Here is a 19,577-nt window from a genome sequence, read left to right as displayed (position 1 = left end):
GGTAACGATAAATAGAATAATGAGACTAGAATGATAATAAGAACTCACGTAGCCCTCCATGAGATTTAAAAAATAATAATATAATATATATTTTCTCATTCATACTCATTTTTTTTTCTTCTCTAAAATAGTTTCAAATTTTCTTTCATTTTAATTGGTCAATTTATCAATGTTTGTCAATGGAAAATTGATATTGTTCATATATTTAGAAAGCTTTTGACTTAAGTTATTTATTGATACTATTTTTGTGAAGAAATATCGCGATTTAGAATGAGTCTATCGGTTTTCTTTTCTCGTCGGAGTTGCGTAACATATCAATTATTGTTGTCGTGGATTTTTGTCATCGTAAATCATGATTTGAAAATTTTAAGTTTGATTTTAATATTTAGAGCACATGATATTTTTCAATAAAAATTGGAATTTGTTATTTCAGAGATTTCATATGGTTAATTTCATGATCATATGTGAGACAGTAAATGAAAAAATTATAATTGATTATTGTAGAGAGGATATTATTTCGATTTTATTGAGATTTGATGCAAAACGCATGATATTCCACACATGCTGAACGAAAACTAGACGATTGAAATTTCTGTGCTGACTTTATGGCTAAGATTGGAATATCGAATATAAGACCGGATGAAGGTTTTTCATTCTCTCCCACAAGGCATCTCGATCTTCTTGTTGGTAGATGCATGCTTCTAGGGTTCCTTTTCGAAGGATATAACTTTTATTTTTGTTTATTTCTTTTTTTCTTTCTTATCGTTAATCTACCCAAAAAAAAGCACGGTAGTCATGAAATCACTGCAATAATAATAATTTCATGATATTTTTTTTTATCATGGTAAAACCGATTAAATTTAAATAATTTTAATTAAATTAGCGAAAGTATTTTTTTTTCCATAAAGTGCTCTCTCCAAGAATTATATTTCTTAATTTAAGACAGTTTTAAATTATTTAAACTTTTATTTGAACAAAATTAAATTATAATTTAAAATAATTTATTTAATTTTGAATATAATATTGTCTTTTTCACTCGTTAATAAAATTCAAATTTGATAAATTAAAAAATAAAAAAATATTTAACTTAAAATAATATAAAAATAATTTGAATTCAATTTGAAAATATCGAATAAATATTATAAATTTGATGCTCTTACAAAAAATTTTAAAATATATTCAAATTTAATAATTTTAAATATAAATTAAATATTTTTCAAACTAATTCAAAAAGCTTGCAAAATCCAACAACTCAAAATTTGAATTCAATTTAAATTATTTAAACTTTAATTTAAACATAATTAAATTATAATTTAAAATAATTTAAATTAAAATTATATAAACATATTTAAATTAAAATTCGATTGGATTTCGGTTCACTGACTATTCTTGAACAATCAAATTTGACTGAAAATAAATATATTTTCCAACCGACTAGAAAAACTCAAGAACAAAGATCGCATTCATTTCCACTGCTACGTTCAACAAACTCAAAATAAGGAAATAAATACTCAACTACTGCACCGTTCGATGGGGGTGCGGATTTTATTCATAGAGGCAACGAAAACCACAAGGCGGCTTGAACTGGAAGAAAGCTACTTACTTACTTATTGGCGGTGTTGAAGGCGCAGCAGGCGAAGGCGTAGACCCAGACGAGGAGGACGGCGGCGACGACGAGGGCGACCGCGGCCCTGCGCCACTCGGACCGGAGGCTCCCCAGCAACGCGCCCTTGCAGGCGGCGCAGTCGTAGCAGAGGCGCCCGTCCTCGCTTCTCCACAGCAGGCAATCCGCGCTCGCCGCCGGCTCGCTCGGGCCCACCCACAGCGTCGGGTTCACGTACTCGTATCCGCACGCCGCCGGCGGCTTGCAGCAACCGGACTGCGCCCAGTAGTGAACACACAACAATGTAAGAGGAATTTCATTTCGCCCCTACTTTTTAACTTGTTTTTTTATTTTACTCCCCACATTTTACATAGTTTGCGCGAGATTTGATATTCTGAGCGACGGATTCGTGCGCGCCCGTGAGCGACACCGCTGATCCACCGCCACTGCCGCCGATCTTACTGCGCCGTCCGACTATCGCCGACCGCTGGCTCAGACGCGATCGACGCGCTGCTCACCGGCGCTTCGTCCGACGTCGGATTCCGAATAGATAATAGCCGGAATCCGATATAATTTAGTCGGAAACAACCGACCAAATCACCCACCGCGCCACTACCGACTCTGATCGGGTCGAATTCCGACCGAATTGTGGTCGGAATCCAACGGAGGACAGGCCGGAGTCGCACATCGATCTTTCCTCGATCGATCTTCGATCGCGATTCGATCGGAATCCGACCCGATCGCGCCATTGACGTGGCACAACCTGCGATCAGATCGCCAGATTTTGACCGAATCACGGCCGGTAATGGCCGCGTCACTACCGGCCATGTGATTTGGCTGTTTCCAACCAAATTACATTGAATTCTGACCACTATCTGATGAAAAAACGTCGACGAGCAGCGCGTCGATCGCGCTCGAGCTAGTGGCCCACGATAATCGGACGATGCGGCGAGGGTGACGACAGTGGCGGTGGATCGGCAGTATCGCTCACAGGTGCGTACGAATCTGTCGCTCAGAATATCAAATCTCTAATTTGCTTTGATCGTCACAATAAAAACATTTTTAAAAGTATTTGTGATAAATTAATAATAGAGAAAATTAGAGGGTGTTTTCTGTAAGAGAGTAGTGATCACCTGGAGAGGGGAGAGTTCGGTGTGGAAGAACTGATCGGCGGTGAGGTATGGCCGGTCCCGGCCGATCTCCCTGCAGAGCTCGGACGCTGTCAAACAGAGGCGGATCTCCGGCCACCGGGCGAGGGCGTAGTGGCGGAGCCAGTCGGAGTAGCCGGCGAGGCGGTACTCGCGGTAGGCGCGGCCGGGGACGGCGTAGGAGCCGTCGGGGGCGGTGACGGCGTAGGCGAAGGCGACGAGGGAGAAGAGGACGACGATGAGCGCGGCCATGCAGGAGAAGTAGGCGGCGAGGAGCGCGGGCCGGTTCCAGTAGGCGCCGACGAAGCCGGCGAGGGCGGCGAGGAGGAGGAGGACGCCGAGGATGACGACGGGCCACCGGGCGAGGTGGACGCACTCGTTGTCCTGCTTCGAGGACAGCCATATGCCGGCGCCGATCACGGGGATGGAGCAGAGGAGGGCGATGAAGTTGAGGAGGGCGGTGGTGGAGCCGTGGGAGGCGTTGCGGGCAGTGGCCATGGCGGCGATTTCCGGCGAACGAAGTGGGCGGATCGATTCCCTTGGCGACTTTATGAGCTCGCACTCGATTTGGCCTCCTATCGAATTGTTTTAGAATAGATTCTTCTTCTTTTTGCACTCAACTGCTTCAATTTGCTTTATCAATAGGAATATGTGCAATTTAACAAAAAAAGAAGGAAACTTTCCCTTTCCCCCTTTCGCGGCGCCGGTCTCCGCTCCTTTCCTCCTTGCTCCGCCGGATCTCCTTCCTCGGATTCGCGTCCTTCATCTCGCACGACGACGAAACCCTAGCGGCGGCAGAGGAGGGGGAATCTAACAATTGTTTAAGATTATCAGAGACGAGTTGATCTTTGGTTCATGTCTGTAAGGAATCAATGCGAACGAACCTCGACTGCGTTCATAATCGCCACAGACATTGCTACAAAACGCATAGCTACATTTTATTGATCGATCTTCCCAAACCACCGGAAAAGAAAGCAATCGAAAACAAACACGGAAAATAGTAGAAGATTCAGTAGCTAGCAGATAAGGGCAGGAGGAATATGTTGTGAGATCGATGACCTGATCATGGACGGCTCAGGCGACCGTGATCTCCACGGTCTTGGGCTTCTTGGGCTCCGCCGGGGGCACCTTCTTGACAGTGACGGTGAGCACGCCGTCCAGGTAGACGGCGGAGACGGCCTCCACGTCGGCATTGTTGGGGAGGGCGAACTTGCGCATGAACTTGCCGACGCGGCGCTCCATCCGCAGGTACCTGGCCTTGCCCTCTTCGTCCTGGCGCTTGCGCTCGCCGCTGACGACGAGGTCGCGGTCATCCTCGACCAGGACCTTGACGTCGGCGGGCTTGAGCCCGGGCATGTCGACGACGAAGACGTAGGCGTCAGGGAGCTCCTTGACGTCGGCGGGAGTGGACGCCATGGCCTTCGCGTCGCGGACGTACGCGCGGGAGGGCGCGCCCATCGCCTTCTCCATCTCGTCGGGTGTGTCGATCAGGTGCTGCAGAGAAGAAAACAGAGGGCCGTCCAGGTTGAACATCCTCACATCCATGGCCGCACCTCGCCGGATCTGGATCGTCTTCCTCGGCTTTGATTCGTCTCGATTGAAATGGCAAACTGCGATGGAGAGACGAGGATCTTATAAGAGGCCAAGGGCGAAGAACTCGCGTCTCTGCAACTTTCCAGAAGAAAATGGAAGCTTCTTCGGCTCGATCTGGAAGTTTCTAGAAGTTCATTAGCAGAACCGGCCCACTGTCGGCCCAGTAATTTCTGGGCCCTTAAAAGGGCCGCACCACTCCTTCCTTCCTTCTTCTGGCGGGAAACGTTCACTCGTTGGTTGTTTAATCGAAGCCTCATCGCCGCCTTCATCCTCCACTTCGAGATCCCGGCAATGGAGGAAGGTGCGCAGCACGAGCAACGAAATCATGAAGAAGAGGACGAGGAGGAGGAGAATGGAACAGATCTCGTCCCGTCGTTCCCCACCGGACGGGTGAAGAAGATCGTGAAGCTGGATCAAGAGCTCCGCTAGGTGAACTCCAAGGCGCTCTTCCTTATCTCCCTCGCCGCCGACCTCTTCTTTGACTCCTTCGTTGCCTGGGCCAGCGCCAAACCTACCGGCGATTCACTCCTCGACTTCCTGTCCAAGCCGACGCCTCCGACTCCCAAACCATCCTCGGCCTCCTCCAAGGCCAGATCCGCCGAGGAGAAACCCTCGCAGGTTTGAACGCAATCGTGGTATGTCTCGCTGACACCCTGGATCGTAAATCGAATGGGCATGTTTAACAGATAGCTGTTCTCTTTTGGAATTGATACTTGGGATCAGTTCAATATCATGCTACGATCGATATGCTTTCTGCCATGATCTCTGTAGCTCTTGTTCTTGATTAGATCATTAGTTGTTTGATTGATTTGTTTATTCATTAGAACTGGATACTGAACAATCTCCCAAATTTTACTGGCTAAAAGTAAACTAATTCAGTACGTCGAACCAAGTGCAGCTAAGGGATATTAAACTCATCATCTACCAATTGCCAAAAATAATGCAAGTCTTAGACATTGAAAGGGTGAAGTTTAAGTTTGCTCCAAAACAACATAAAAGTTGACAACAGTAGTGTTGCTTGCTTCCATTGTTGAAGGCAGCTCTCAATTTTGGTTCCTCAATGCTGTCAAAAAGTAGCCAAGCTAACTTACGCGAGACGATTCAGTGCAATTCAGCCAGAAACACAAAAAGAAGACTTGTAAAAGAAAGCCAACCCATTAGGCAACCTACAAACTGAGGTGATCACATCTTGCAACTCATCAGTGGAGATGTTGTGGTTGCAACATTGAAGGAAGAACCAAAATGGGACTTTGCATTAACGTGTTACCTCTAGTTCAATGCTTAGAAACAAATGCCCCTGACTGTTGCTGTTGGAAGGTGCCAATCAGCTCGGGCCTTAGATATGTCAAGCATGATTAGCTCCTGGTTGGATTGGCTAAATATACTGCCACACCGGAGATCAGTAATGAAACTTTCTCTCGTGAAGTGGTTGGACCTGCATGGATCAACACGAGTCAAAGGGTGTCAGGAGTTATCTCAGCGAGACTCCTTTGATGCTTAAGTCACCATGGGTGCCATAGAAAGAATAGAATAGTAAAAATGTAGAAGAAAAAGCAAAGTTAAAGTTAGGATTAGATAGGGTACGAGAGATTTCTCCTCTTCATACTACTATTAACTATGCATTTATAGAGAACCATGCTCTGAAAACCTAACGGATTATTGGATCTTGGAGTTGTAGGTTATGGGTCGTGTGTTGGAGGGGAATTATTACCTGGGCTATCACTTTCTATTTGTAACTGTGAGATGTACCACCTTGTGAAAGCCTACTGTGTAAACGGTTTCACTTACTAATGAACTTGTTGTGAAAGTCTTCTTCCACCACCAGATTTGAGCTTGAAGCTGCATCAGCTTGCATAGAACTTAATCTTTTGGCTTAAAACCACCAAATAGTAATCAACAGAAGAACCCCACAGAACAACCCAGAAACTACGTCCAATCCAACAGTCCAACATCAAGTCCCCTATGATCTGTCTTTATTTTGTAACCATAAAAAAAGAATATTTTTTTAAATCTCTATCATTTTGCTTTTTGCAGCTTTTTCTTTGGTGCATTGTAGTTCTTGGATGTTGAATGCTATGCCCACCTCTCCTAGTCATTTTGGCTGTAATTTCCCTCTTTACATGTATTATTTCCTTGTCCTGCCCTTTGTAGGGCCATCCTTATTTAAAACGGTGAACTTCGTATTCTCATTGTTTAAACTAAGTCAATCCGAGTCAAATTTTATGATATTCAAATTTATTTGATAAGATAACTGAGTCGAATCAAGTCAAGCTGAGCCTAACATAAATCAAACGATTAAAATGATTATTAAAGTTTGACTTAATTTTTTTTTTATGATTTTGAATTTGATTCGTTTAGATGTTATTGAGCTCTCAATTCAAGCTTCTTTGATTGTTTGAAATTTTTACATTTTAAACTTGTTTAGTTAGTTATTAAGTTTGATAATATAAATTTATTTGTTCATTTTAATTTTTTTTGTATATTTAATATAAGAGTTTCATGATGAATGACAAATGAAAATTTATGTTTAAGATTGTTTGTTTAATTTAATAAGTTGTTTAAATTTGTTCATTTAATTGATTTTGTTATTGAACATTTAATAATTGATCTTGTATATTGAATAAATATAAATAAGTTGTTGTCAAGTTGAACATCAAATTTACTCTGAATAATGATTCATCTATAATCTCTGTTTGGTGCATTACCTGACCTAGACTACAATAAATGCAGACACATGTAGATTCTGCTCCTAATCCAATGAATAAGAAACATACTAACTTATTCATTACTTGATGGCTACTTGCATTTCTGATTGCTGGCACTTGTTAAGAATTTGATGGTTAAGAAAAAACTAACTTATCACGAGTGATTCAGCTCCTTGCATCAGTAGTAATATTCAATGTTTTATGGTAACTAATTAATTTTATTTAGCTTTTTTTTTATTTTCTTTTTATTCGTTGTTATCGTAAGAAACTCAGTGATTGGGACCGTGTTGACAAAAATTATTAATCTGACAGTATTATTTGTCTGCAAATACAGGGCATCAGCTTCGCATGTGTCGCGGGATCAAATACAGAGCGAATTTAAAGGGCACCAAACTTTCACATGTCGCATTGATGAATGTGACAACGATCTTGGAATTGTTGGAGATAATTAATTGAGAAATCTCTGACGTGGACAATGACGATTGACATTCGCAAGCTTTGGTAAGCATCATTTCTGATAAAAGTCTAATAAACACTCCATTTAATTTGAATTGTTCTAAATGTTCTTAGTAAAAGATAACAATTAATTTTTATAATTATAAAAGTTAGATGTTAGTTTTTATACATTGTAGAAGTTAATTGTTAATTTCTACCATGATAATTTTATATTATTTTTAATTACTATATATTATAGAAGTTAATTATTAGTTTTTATACCATGTAGAAGTTAATTGTTAGTTTTTATATAGTTTAATTTAATAATCAAACAATGTAAGGATATTTTAGAGAGTTCAAAGTCAAAATAATGAGGTGTCTATTTAATTTTAATTAGAAATAAAAGTACCTTCCATCCCATTTTTTTGGGATTGAACATATTATTATTTCAATACTATAACGTATAAAATAAATTAGTTTAATTTAATTGAAAATTTTATATATAAAATATTTAATAATATTTTTTATAATTTATTAAAATTATCAAAATTTGATTAAAATTATTTTAACATAGTCAAATTCATTTTAAAAATATTATAGTAATTATTAATTGGCTGCTAAAATATTAAAAACTAAAGAGATTGTTATTTTTTATCATAAAAAGTGACAATATTTTGATAATTGATTAATCGAAAAGGTCACCATGTGATGTTTTGAAAACACTTTAATAATCTTTTATAAACAAATAAAGGTATAATTAATGACACTTATTGCCATTAAAATATTTCAAAATTACTTTGATGATCTTCTTCTAAATAAAAAAGTAAAACAATTAGTCTGAAGTTGCTTTTCTTATATTGTTGAAGTATCTATTTTTTATATAGTTGACAAATACCTTACTATTTGCTTGTTAGATTTAAAAACGTTTTAAATAATTTAATAGTTTGTTTGACACGTCGTACTCATAATTTGTATTTTATGAAAAGGATACATTTTAAAAATGCCCTTACTTGTCTAATCCATTTTGATTATTAATAAATATGTCGAAAAGTCAACAAGTCAAAACTAAAAATAATTTTTTTAAAGCTATTAATATAGTAATAGTCTCACCAATTAGATTAAGACAAATTTATGAAGTTATCTTTTTTAGAAAAACACAATGCATGTGATTAATGATGTCTTATTCTTATTTTGATTCCTAAAAGTCAGATCTCTATGCAATTAAGTTTACATTTGAACTTAATTTTTCAAATATACCCTCAGTTCATTCAGGTACTTTATTTTATTTTACATTATGAGCAGTAACATATAAAAAAATAAAGTGGGGGAGGCAAAATGAAATCTTTCTCAAAAATCAACATGGAAGCTGGTGTAAGTTTCTGTTGTCTGCTCAGTTACAAAAATTGACTCTCCTCTCAGATTTCACTGCAGCATCATGATCAATCTCGAATATGATCCCTACAACTCATGCTGAAAAAGAATTCTTTGTTTGCATTGACAAAGACATTTATGAACAGGGGGAAAAAAGTCATGGCGAACCTTTGGCTCCTTCATAAAGTGGTTGCTTCGATCTCAGTTCTCTGGCAACAATCGCTCACTGAAAGGAAGAATAACAAGGACTGCACTGTGAAGCTTGTTGCAGCTGAAAAGAGATGTGGCAGGCTCAGAAGAAGCCTGGGCAGGTTTCCTATCTGGCTCCCTGCCTCTTGGCTTCCTTCTGTTTGGTTGGTTTTGTGACTTCCCTTTGGTTGCAGGCTTTCTGGCCGAAGGTGGTGCTCAGGAAATGGCTGAACATCAGAGGCGACAACTCGGAGTTCAGCGCCGATGAAGGCGAAGATGATGGGGAAGGTCACATGATTATGATGAGTCTCTTCTTTTTCTTCTTCTTCTTGTTTTGAAGACTAGTTTGTTCTTAGTGAAAGGTGGTTCTTTTTCTCGCAGAGAATTCTGGCTGCGAGGGGGACGGCGAAAGGAAGGTAAGAGGATTGGAGAAGACAAATGGTAAGTGGTTCTTCCAGTTTGACACTCGAGATTCTTTCCTAACAAAGATTTATGTTATCTAACTTCTACTGCAGATGATGGGCTAGAGAGCCTCCCATACAAGTTGAGAAGAAGGAATTCAGAGACTCTTCGGGCACAATATATCGATACCAAGGAACTCAGGCATGTTTCACCTGTTTGTAGGCTAAACAAGAAGATTAGCATTTCATATTCTTGCAACACTTAAAAGCTTTTCATTTTTTGGATCCTTAGAATCTGCACAGGAACTTGGAATGCTGGTGGACGAGTTCCACCTGATGATCTTGATGTAGCAAAGTGGATAGACATGGAGGAGCCTGCTGATATCTATGCATTTGGGTAATCAGCCTCTTAATCTATCACTTTGTCGATTTCTCGGTCTGAACATTTCTTCATCTCGAGCATAAATTCCATGATGTTCATGTGAGCTTTCTTGTTTTGCAGTGTCCAAGAGATTGTTCCCTTGAATGCCGGCAACATCTTTGGTGCCGAGGACAGTACGCCAGTTGCAAAATGGGAACATCTCATTCGTACAACACTAAATAATATTCAGACTGCGAAACCGAAGTATAAATGTCACAGTGATCCTCCCTCTCCATCTAGATATAGACCATCTGAAGATGCTACCATCATTATGGATGGACTATTGTCTGATGAGACTAACAGTGACACAGATGAAGAGGATGATTATCCCGACAATGAAGAGAATGCCACTAGTTTCGATCATGATGAATCCATTAGGCCATATGGCATAAAGAAGTTTCAGAGGTTGAATCATTTCACACTAGTTGATTTTGATGTCGATCCGGTTATGCCATCGATTCAGGAAAAGAAGCTACTTAGGACACTTACCACAGCAGAGAGGATTGGATTGGCTTGGCCAGAACAACCACTAGACTTGCTACCTAAACACACTTTAACTAATTCAACTTCATTCAAGGCAAGCAAGTCTTTCCGAAAATACAGTTCTTTCCGGCCAATTGGTAGTGTTGTCAAGGATCCATCAGGAAGAGCTTTGGATCCTGAACTTGATCTGAATATGGTGCCATGTAGAAAGAAGAGATTGGCCTTTGTAAGGATAATCAGCAAGCAAATGGTTGGGATATACCTTTCAATATGGGTTCGCCGTGACTTGAAGAAGTACATTCAGAACCTGAAGGTATCTCCTGTCGGTGTAGGTGTCATGGGTTATATCGGAAACAAAGTAAGTTGTACTCGAATTCTTAGCAATCGAGTTCATATTATTTGGCTTAAGCATTCTACTTATTTGGTAACTTCAAACTTGCTTCAGGGTTCAGTATCAATCAGCATGTCCATATACCAAACCTTATTTTGCTTCACATGTTGCCACCTCTCTTCGGGCGAAAAAAGTGGGGATGAACTTCGTAGGAACGCAGACGTGCAAGAAATCCACCGTAAAACACAATTTAGTACCATTGCTCAAGCAGGAGTGCCTAAAACAATCCATGATCATGAGTGAGTTTCAAGTGTTAAAAGGCTTATTCAGTAGGTTAGCATTTGTATGAGGACTGACAGTAACTTCTTTTATGATGATAAACCAAATTCTGATTCTTTCTTGTTTCTTGGCTTCATATTTACAGAAGAATATTCTGGCTGGGAGATCTAAACTACCGCATTGATTTGTCGTTCGAAAAAACACATGAACTCATTTCCACCACAAATTGGAGTATGTTGCTAGAGAGAGACCAGGTTGCAACTTTCTTCTTTTAGTGAAACTTTTGTAGTTAGCACAAAAGTGATCAAAGATTTATGTGAAAGTATAGATCTTTGACAAGAATTTCATAATTTCTCTGGCAGCTGATTCGAGAGCTAAAGAAAGGGGGTGCTTTCGACGGGTGGTCAGAGGGTGTTATAAACTTCCCGCCAACCTACAAGTACGAATTCGACTCATCGAGCTATGTGAGGGATGACCACAAGGGCGGGAGGAGAAATCCTGCATGGTATGAACTTAGATTGCCTTATTATTTTCATTACACTATAAAAGAATTGTCAAGCTTGTGTATGAACTACTCCTAATTCAGTTTTGTAGCTTGTATGTGCTAAAACAATGCAGAGAAGATTTCTATTTCGACTTGTTTCATTCACTTTCCTCACACAAACACAATTGTTTCTTTCTTGCTTAGGTGCGATCGCATTCTATGGTTCGGAAAGGGTGCAAAACTCTTAAACTATAGGAGAGCTGAGCTGAAGCTCTCTGATCACCGTCCTGTGACCGCCATTTTCGCGGTTGAAGTTGAGATCTTTTGCCATAGAAAGCTTCAGAAGGCTCTGACTTTAACAGATGCTGAGATAGAAAATGGACAAACAATCCCGGATTTTGGCTTTGACATTGATATGGATCGTCTTGGAATCGAAGTAAGTTGTTTGCTTGATAAAAACTAAACAAACCTATCTCGTTATATATTGTTTTATGTTGTGAACATATCTTGTCTACACAAGAGTAGTCAATTAATGACTTCCTACTCTCAATTTTTCAAAGTTTACAATTCGAATTGACTTAGGCTCAACATTTAAAATGTTTTTCTTTTGTGACCAATGTCTCAGGAGAGCTTTGGATGGTTGGGCCGTTAAAAGATGTACAAAATGTTCTTCTTTTGTGATCAATATCTCCAAGAGCTCTCATGGTTGTGTGTAGGGATGTAAATAAATCTAGTCGAGTCAAATTTTATAGTGTTCAAACATATTTGATAAAGTAGTCAAGTCGAGCATATATGAACTAAACTTTTGAAATGATTGTTTAAACTTGTCTTGATTTCTTTTTTATAAACTTGAGTTTGGTTCAAATATTGAATTGAGTTTGGTTATTATCAAGCTCTCAATTCAAGCTTGTTTGATTGTTTGAAATTTTTACATTTTAAACTTGCTTGCTTGGTTATTGAGTTTGATAATATAAATTTAGTTGTTTATTTTAAAATTTTTTTCTTTATTTAACATGTTGATAAGAATTTTATTGATCAATATAGTTCATAAATATTATTTACGAATGTTATTTACGAATATTATTCACTAATATTGTTCACGAATGTTAATGAGCTGAATATATATGTGTTCAAGTTTGTTTGTTTAATTTAATAAGTTGTTCGAGTTTGTTTATTTAATTGATCTTGTGTGTATTGAACGAATATAAATAAATTCTTACCAAGTCAAACACCAAACTTGTTCATGAACATTCAATTCATTTACAATCCTAATTGCGTAGTGTAAATTAGACTTTGATTGATAATTGAGTCCAGAGCTCTTTGATGGTTGCGTGTAGGGCGGTAAACAAGTAAGTTAATTAAATTTTATGGTGTTCAAACTTGTTAAGGTAACTAAGTCAAGTCAAGCCGAATTTAAAATGAATCAAGTTTTTGAAATGATTGTTCAAGCTTGACTTGGTTTCTTTTTTATGAGCTTGACTTTGGTTCAAACTTGATTTGAGATTGGATTGTTTAGATGTTATCAAATTTTCAATTCAAGCTTGTTTGATTGTTTGAAACTTTTGCATTTTAAGTTTGCTTAGTTGGTTATTGAGTTTGATAATATAAATTTAGTTATTCATTTTAATTTTTTTTTTTATTTAGCATGTTGATAAGAGTTTTATTGATCAACATGGTTCACAAATATTGTTCATGAACATTATTTACGATTTGTAGTAACATTATTCATAAATTAACGAGCGGAATATATATGTGTTTAAATTTATTTGTTAAGTTTAATAAATTGTTCGAACTTATTTATTTAATTAATCTTGTATATATTAAATAAATATAAATAAATTTTTATTAAATCAAATACTTCATAAACATTCTCATTTACAATCCTATTTACAACCTTCATTGACTATAGACATATCATATAATATTTTTTTATTATTATTTTTTATTTCTTCATAAATATTTTGTTTGTCTTTATTTAATTGAATAACTAACAATTTAACAATAGATATTTTATTCTCAATGTGGTAAAAATAGATTATTATCCTTAATTATTTAGTTCCCTACACTCGTGGTATAATTAAAAACCTTTTATAAAAAAGTACACGTGGCATGTCTCTGGTCCCCCAATCTCGTGTCTCCTGCTGGCCCCTCGGACCTCACGAAGATTAACTAACTGGGTCCCACGGTTGATAGCTAATCTTGTCCGTCCGTCCGGTCCAGAGCCCCTCGGCCGTCCAGTGGAGATCAAAGGGAGGAGGAGCTCATCGACCGCGAGCAATCGCCGTTCGTCCTCGTCGATCAGGAATTGCACGAATCCTAAAGCGATCGTGGTCATGGCACCAAAGACGCGGGGGTTGACCGAAAGTTGATCGCGTCGCCATCTTCTCCTTGCGGCGCCGCTCGTCTCTCGTGCTCCGGGCGCCGAGATCTCCGGATCGCGGGCTTCTTCGTCTCCCTCCTCCTATTAAGTTCTTCCTCCAGGTTCCGTTCTGTTCGATTCCTCCCCTTCCCTTTCTCAGTTTCGCTATAAAAAAAGTATCTTCTTTGTTAATCATTTGTTGTGTCGGAGCGAGGAATGGGAATGTAGTAGGGGTCGTTGTAAGGAATCCTTAACTCCAGGTATTCGGGGTCAGGTTTCTCGGGATCGCACGCCCTCCAAATATCGATCGGAAAAATAGGAATTTCTGATTTCGACCTCTATTGATTGATGCCCTCTTTGGCTGGCTTCTTTGTTGATGATTGTTGATGCTCGTGTTTTTCTCGCGATGGGAAGAATGGGAATTCATACACGGAGGTGCATTTTTTTTATATATTTATTTAAACAAGAACCTGGATTATGTTCTGTTATCTAAGCTCAGATTCTTCCATTGTTAGATGATTTTCTTTTTTTAAACAAGAAAGAAAAGCTATCTTTCAATTAGTTGAATTGGTCACAGTTTCTAAATTGATTCTTTGGTATGGGAATGATGCTTTCTGTACTGTGTGAAGAAACTAACTTCTATCATTTTGTGCAAGTGCATGTGTTTAGATTATCCATTGGCAATTTTTTTTGTAGGATTTTACATGATGTATCAATCCATTTGAATTCTTTTGCTAAATCTAACTTTAGAAGATTGGATGATCATTAACATCATTACTTTGTCATTTTGCGGGGCTGTAAATGAGTCAAGCCGAGTCGAGCTTTGTGGTGTTCAAGCTCGTTTGATAAGATAATCGAGCAGCAAGCTAAATTGAGCCTAAAATGAACCAAACTATTGAAATGGTTGTTCAAAATTGGCTTGGTTTCATTTTCACTAGCTTGGGCATGGTTCAAGTTTGGTTTGTTTAGATGTTATCGAACTTTCTGTTCAAGTTTGTTTGATTGTTTAGCAAGCTTGATATACAAGCTTGTTTGTTCATTTTGAAAGTTTATTTGTTTATTTATCGTATTGGCGAAAGTTTTATTGATGAGCATGGTTCATGAATATTGTTAATGAAAATTATTCACGAATAGTTCACAATCCTTGTTCATAAACATTAATGAGTTGAATACATATGTGTTCGAACTTATTCATTTAGTTTAATGAGTTATTCAAGTTTGTTCATTTAATTGACTTTTTGTGTATTGAACAAACATATACAAGTTGTTACCAAGTCAAACATCAAACTTGGTCATAAACGTTTGGTTCATTTACAGTCCTTTTTTGCCTAATCCATTGATCTAAATGACATCAAGGAAGACACTACGGCTTTACAAACGTCAATCTTCTATTATCATCTTATGGCACATTTCAATATCCTTTGTGTTATGTATCAGTCATCTTTCAAAAGTTCACACTTCACAGTTACATTGTTCTGTTAACATTAAGGAAACATAACAAGAGTTGCATATTTAACTAGTCAAAGTGCTTATATTGTTGCTATCCGCATCGAAAGACTAAGGTGCAACTAATATATGAAAAAGACATGGTAGAAATTTTTGTATGATTCATTTTCAATTGACTCATTTAACAATATTCAGATGAGCAGCAGCTCCGACGCTTTCGGCCACATCAAAGGTTTTTCTTCTGATCCTTGGCTGCAAAAACAATGAAAAACAGATGAGAGTTTCCCGTTGGAAGCAATATCGATTGTTCAAAGAAGAGATTAATCTGAATTTCAGCTGGCTTCCAAAAAAGGTCGAGTTTCCTGTGGATGTTCCTTTGTCTGCTTCAAGCATACCTCTGCAGGAGAAAATGGAACTTCTCCTGCCAAACGAGAACCTGTTCACAACCTTTCTTCCAGCAGCCAGAGAACACAGGATACTGTTGCCGCTGCTGATGCAATTGATCTGGATGAAAAAGAAATATATCTTAAGAGTAACCTTAAAAAGCCGCTCATAGATAGCTCTGATTTATCTGCTCAAGCTGTTGTAAAAAATGATTCTTTAAGAAATTTACCGAGTAGCACATCAGGGTTTACCAAAAGGAGGAAGGTACAGTGGGCCGATACTCGCGGAACAAAGCTCATTGAAATTAAGGAGTTCATTGTCAGGTACACTGCTATCTGAGTGCCCTTCTGATAGATACAATGATTTAGCTGATTAATCTCACCTGCTTATCATTTTATCTGCCGATATTTCCTTCATTTCTCTTTGTGTATGTCAGTAAAACTTTACAATTCTATTGATGTGTAATTCACTATCCTACATTAGAATGCATGTTACTATAATCCAGAAAGCTAAAAAATTTAGGATTCGCGATCAACTAGTTAAATATGATATTGATCATTTGCGAAGATAGTGAAAACTAAATCATGAGGTTTGCTTGCCTGCTTAAGCCACGAGTACCTCGGGAGCTACGCTTGGGAATTTAAGGGAGAAGGCTAGAAATACTACTTAGTCTGCAGGAAACCAGTCACTTGTGAACTTATTCATGGTGTGAAGCTTTACTCATGCTAATTATTTGCTGAAAATTTGAATTAGAAAACCTTTATCATCATGAGAAGCTAATTAAGGAGCCTTGCTATGTCGATTCTGAAACTGAACTCACAAGCTTTATATGTTTAAGCTTTAGTGGAAGATGATAAAGCAATTTGTGTTCTGATTTAGTTAGTTTGTGCTGAAATGATTTGCTGTTCTTGGAGGTTTGGTTACAAAAATAAACTTGGAAGGACTAGTGATTCCCCCTAATCATTGTTCTTGTCGGTAGGACAAGCCGGGCATGATCATGATAGCCAGATGAGGCGAATACAATATCTCATGGTCTATTGCTTAGTATCAATTCCATTCTATAAATCAAACTATTGAACAATTATCTCTATGTTATTCATTGTTAATTCCAACTACTTATCAAATCCTTATCCTTTCTACCAATGAACATGTGAAGTTGATGAATCTGAGTTTCCATTGCTTGTTTGGATCCTGCAGTGACGACGAATCATCAGACGAAGAGTACGGAGACGACGACTACGGCGACAAAGTCCACTGTGTTATCCAATAAACTTAGCATCCTCCTCAGCAATGTAAAAAAAAAAAACACAACTTAGTCATTCCGATTTTATTTGCGAACTATTGTTTTGTTTCGATAAAGTATTCCTTGACACAGTCGATTTTACAATTCTTTGCTCATCCTTGTGGATCGACTGCTTTGTTTTCATATGCATCTATCTGCTTGTTTGACTGCTGAAGTCAACTCCGTTGACCAAGTGTGCAGGTGGCTTGAGAGTTCCATGAGCAAATCCACCAGACAAAAAGACAGATCTCCTTCAAAATCCACATCAGGTATTTATTGACTCAAACACATCATTTTAATTAGCACTAAAATATCTGTGGAGGGAGATTAGTCAACTTTGGCAAACAATGATCAGATCAATCGATTTTAGGTTTAAATATTTTGGATTTATCTAGTAGACAAATTAGGAGAAGATTGATTATCTCTAAATTTAATCGGATGAAGTTTAGATATTTGAATTATTAATATAAAAATATATTTTAATTATATATATATATATTTTAAATTGCTATTGTTTTAAAAAAAATACTTTTAAAATTTATACTTTTACAGATTTTTTATTTTATTATTAAAATACTTTCTAATCTAAAATTAAAATATCTACTTTATCCTTTTAAATAATCAATTAATCCACTCATTTATTAAATAATTAAATAAAATAATGTACGAAATTCACCATCTTAGCGGTCTCACTTTGATTTCACGATCATCTGTGAGGAGGTAAATCGAGAAACTATAGTTGACCACTGCAAAAGAGGATATTGTCTTGGTTTTGTTGAGATTCGACTCTTGTCCACTTCAGCAAGTCTATTCCATACTAACCAACTTAATCACGCCTTGAGGGTTTGTCAATGTAGTGGTAAAGTGTTCGATTTGAATTTCAATTATGATGTACTGTATATATTTTCTTCTAGTGAGATAAAAAATTTAGACGGTTAGTTGTTGGCCGAGGAGCACGTACATTTTCGGATTTACCTTATGAGAGATGTGGAAATGGATTGCAAGAGTTGGATAGTATTATAAAAAAAATTAAATTATGAAAAAAAAAATGTAGATCGATCTCAACGAAGAACATGTTTTGGATCTCAATCCAATCTAAAAAATCTTTCTCCTGAGTTAAAAAATTAAATTAAAAATAAAATAAAATAAAATAATTTCGGGCCTATAAATGAAGGTCACATCACAGTTCGACTTCCATGGCCGCCAGCCATGGCGGAAGCCGCAGCCCTGGCTTCATGAGGCAGGGCTCCTGCCCTCGCCCTTCTCCTCTCCGGCTCGTCAGCTGGCCGTGGAGCAAGTCCCGCCGCCGGAGGAGGAGTGGCGACGAGGACTCCGACCGGTTTGAGGCCGAAGCGTTCATCGAGGGCTGCCGCCCGATCGCCGATGGTGGGAAAAAGACCACCGGCGCGAGACTGCGTGAGCTCTGGAGGAGGGTGGTGAAGGGGAGGAGGAGGATTGGCCTGATGATGTCGGCGTCGACGGCGGCGCCGCCGTTCTATGATCCCTACACTTACGCGCAAAATTTCGACGACGGGTTCGCGACGGCGGAGCCGGACTTCCTGTGGAGGTCCTTCTCGGCCAAGTACGCCGGCGGGCACCCGGGGATGATGCGCAGGACGGCTGTGAGTTAATTAATTTGTTACAATTTACACTAGCATCGTAAAATAACGATAAAATTATTATCGTGTGATTTAAAATTCATTAGTAGTCCCCGGGACCATAGTACCGGCTTATAATTAATTTGTTACAGTTTGTCACGAGAATTTGCGGTTTGATGATTTGTTGCATTTGTAGAAATTTTCTTCCAAATGGAGATCGCAATCAAAGGATGTTGGGCATCTGAGTTGGTCGCTGTGTGCACTTCCCAATTTATCCTAGTGGCCGGTAAGAAACTTTTTTATGGAACCGGATCAGTCACTCCAGGGATTGAGTCATTGCGACTGATTGAGATTATCATTTTTTTTTACTCAATCACAAAAATAATCTCTCATAATATAGAATAAAATTATATATAATGTGTTCAATTTATATTAACGGAAATTTTATGGATCGGATTTTTGATTTTATTAATCAAATGTGGGATAATTTAATGAGAAATTTCATTTTGCCCCATAATGTTTTATTGTGTAGGCTATGATTTTTTTTTAATAAATTTGTGTATTACCCCTCATAATTTACAAAAGTCAAACAATATACCCATAAGATAACTACATTTAACATTTATCTCATCCTTTCATTGTTATCATTAAAAAGCAAAAAGTTATCTTTAGATTACGATGCAATGATAAAGTACTATTGTAGTTAATCAGACATTTATAGGTCGATTTGTAATTATGATACATTATAGATTAATTTTCTCGAGTGAAAAGACAATTTTAGAACGTTGACTATGAAGCGATATCATTTTCTAATTTTCTCTGATGATCAATGAAAAACTTCTATGGAATTGGATCTATCACCTCTAGATTTATCATCTTAAATAAATTATTAGGATTTATGAGAGAGTAAAAATTTTGAATTAAAAGATAAAACTCAAGATGATTTCACATGAGAAATCTTCTATATCTTAGAAATTAGAGTGTTTTTAATGGCTCTTTTTTCTTGCTATTAAACTGCCTTTTTAAAATTAAAATGGATATTAAAACCGTGGGCCACTATACAAT

At 37.9% G+C, this 19,577-nt stretch overlaps 3 protein-coding genes and 1 long non-coding RNA gene across 7 annotated transcripts; 2 read left to right on the top strand and 2 right to left on the bottom strand.

Annotated features, from left to right (window-relative positions):
- Nucleotides 1–1,449: 1,449 nt before the first annotated feature.
- LOC141844147 (tetraspanin-2-like) lies at nucleotides 1,450–3,567 on the bottom strand. The gene is made up of 2 exons (XM_074732164.1): nucleotides 2,737–3,567; nucleotides 1,450–1,879 (listed from the first exon to the last, which is right to left on the bottom strand). The coding sequence occupies exons 1-2, from the start codon at nucleotides 3,247–3,249 to the stop codon at nucleotides 1,604–1,606; spliced, it is 789 nt and encodes a 262-aa protein (XP_074588265.1). The 5' UTR covers nucleotides 3,250–3,567; the 3' UTR covers nucleotides 1,450–1,603.
- Nucleotides 3,568–3,814: 247 nt separating this feature from the next.
- Nucleotides 3,815–4,338, bottom strand: LOC141844148 (17.1 kDa class II heat shock protein-like). The gene has a single exon (XM_074732165.1). The coding sequence runs from the start codon at nucleotides 4,294–4,296 to the stop codon at nucleotides 3,826–3,828; it is 471 nt and encodes a 156-aa protein (XP_074588266.1). The 5' UTR covers nucleotides 4,297–4,338; the 3' UTR covers nucleotides 3,815–3,825.
- Nucleotides 4,339–9,088: 4,750 nt separating this feature from the next.
- Nucleotides 9,089–12,225, top strand: LOC141844146 (type I inositol polyphosphate 5-phosphatase 1-like). The gene is made up of 11 exons (XM_074732163.1): nucleotides 9,089–9,166; nucleotides 9,239–9,332; nucleotides 9,426–9,485; nucleotides 9,560–9,647; nucleotides 9,738–9,842; nucleotides 9,948–10,707; nucleotides 10,795–10,979; nucleotides 11,105–11,213; nucleotides 11,322–11,464; nucleotides 11,648–11,879; nucleotides 12,069–12,225. The coding sequence occupies exons 1-11, from the start codon at nucleotides 9,137–9,139 to the stop codon at nucleotides 12,093–12,095; spliced, it is 1,833 nt and encodes a 610-aa protein (XP_074588264.1). The 5' UTR covers nucleotides 9,089–9,136; the 3' UTR covers nucleotides 12,096–12,225.
- A 1,601-nt stretch (nucleotides 12,226–13,826) lies between these two features.
- Nucleotides 13,827–17,254, top strand: LOC141844056 (uncharacterized). Of its 4 annotated transcripts, none has more exons than XR_012603103.1 (4): nucleotides 13,827–13,924; nucleotides 15,444–15,955; nucleotides 16,830–16,924; nucleotides 17,116–17,254. It is a non-coding gene; the product is annotated as an uncharacterized LOC141844056 (long non-coding RNA). The 4 variants fall into 4 exon arrangements; XR_012603104.1 differs by having other exon boundaries at nucleotides 17,109–17,254; XR_012603102.1 differs by lacking the exon at nucleotides 17,116–17,254 and having other exon boundaries at nucleotides 16,830–17,042.
- Nucleotides 17,255–19,577: the final 2,323 nt, after the last annotated feature.

Source organism: Curcuma longa, chromosome 13 (assembly GCF_044706935.1).
Source record: "Curcuma longa cultivar G26 ecotype Majalengka, Jawa Barat chromosome 13, ITB_CL_G26_1.1, whole genome shotgun sequence".
NCBI lineage: Eukaryota > Viridiplantae > Streptophyta > Magnoliopsida > Zingiberales > Zingiberaceae > Curcuma > Curcuma longa.
This window is presented reverse-complemented; position numbering and strand designations above follow the sequence as displayed.

Bases quoted from the DNA above. Each gene is read 5' to 3' on its own strand.
- LOC141844147 (XM_074732164.1), bottom strand. From the start codon at position 3,249: ATGGCCACTGCCCGCAACGCCTCCCACGGCTCCACCACCGCCCTCCTC. The intron at 1,880-2,736 runs GTGATCACTACT...TACTGGGCGCAG, and splicing joins CCGAACTCTCCCCTCTCCAG to TCCGGTTGCTGCAAGCCGCC.
- LOC141844148 (XM_074732165.1), bottom strand. From the start codon at position 4,296: ATGGATGTGAGGATGTTCAACCTGGACGGCCCTCTGTTTTCTTCTCTG.
- LOC141844146 (XM_074732163.1), top strand. From the start codon at position 9,137: ATGTGGCAGGCTCAGAAGAAGCCTGGGCAG. The intron at 9,333-9,425 runs GTCACATGATTA...TTTTTCTCGCAG, and splicing joins AGGCGAAGATGATGGGGAAG to AGAATTCTGGCTGCGAGGGG. The intron at 11,465-11,647 runs GTATGAACTTAG...TTTCTTGCTTAG, and splicing joins GGGAGGAGAAATCCTGCATG to GTGCGATCGCATTCTATGGT.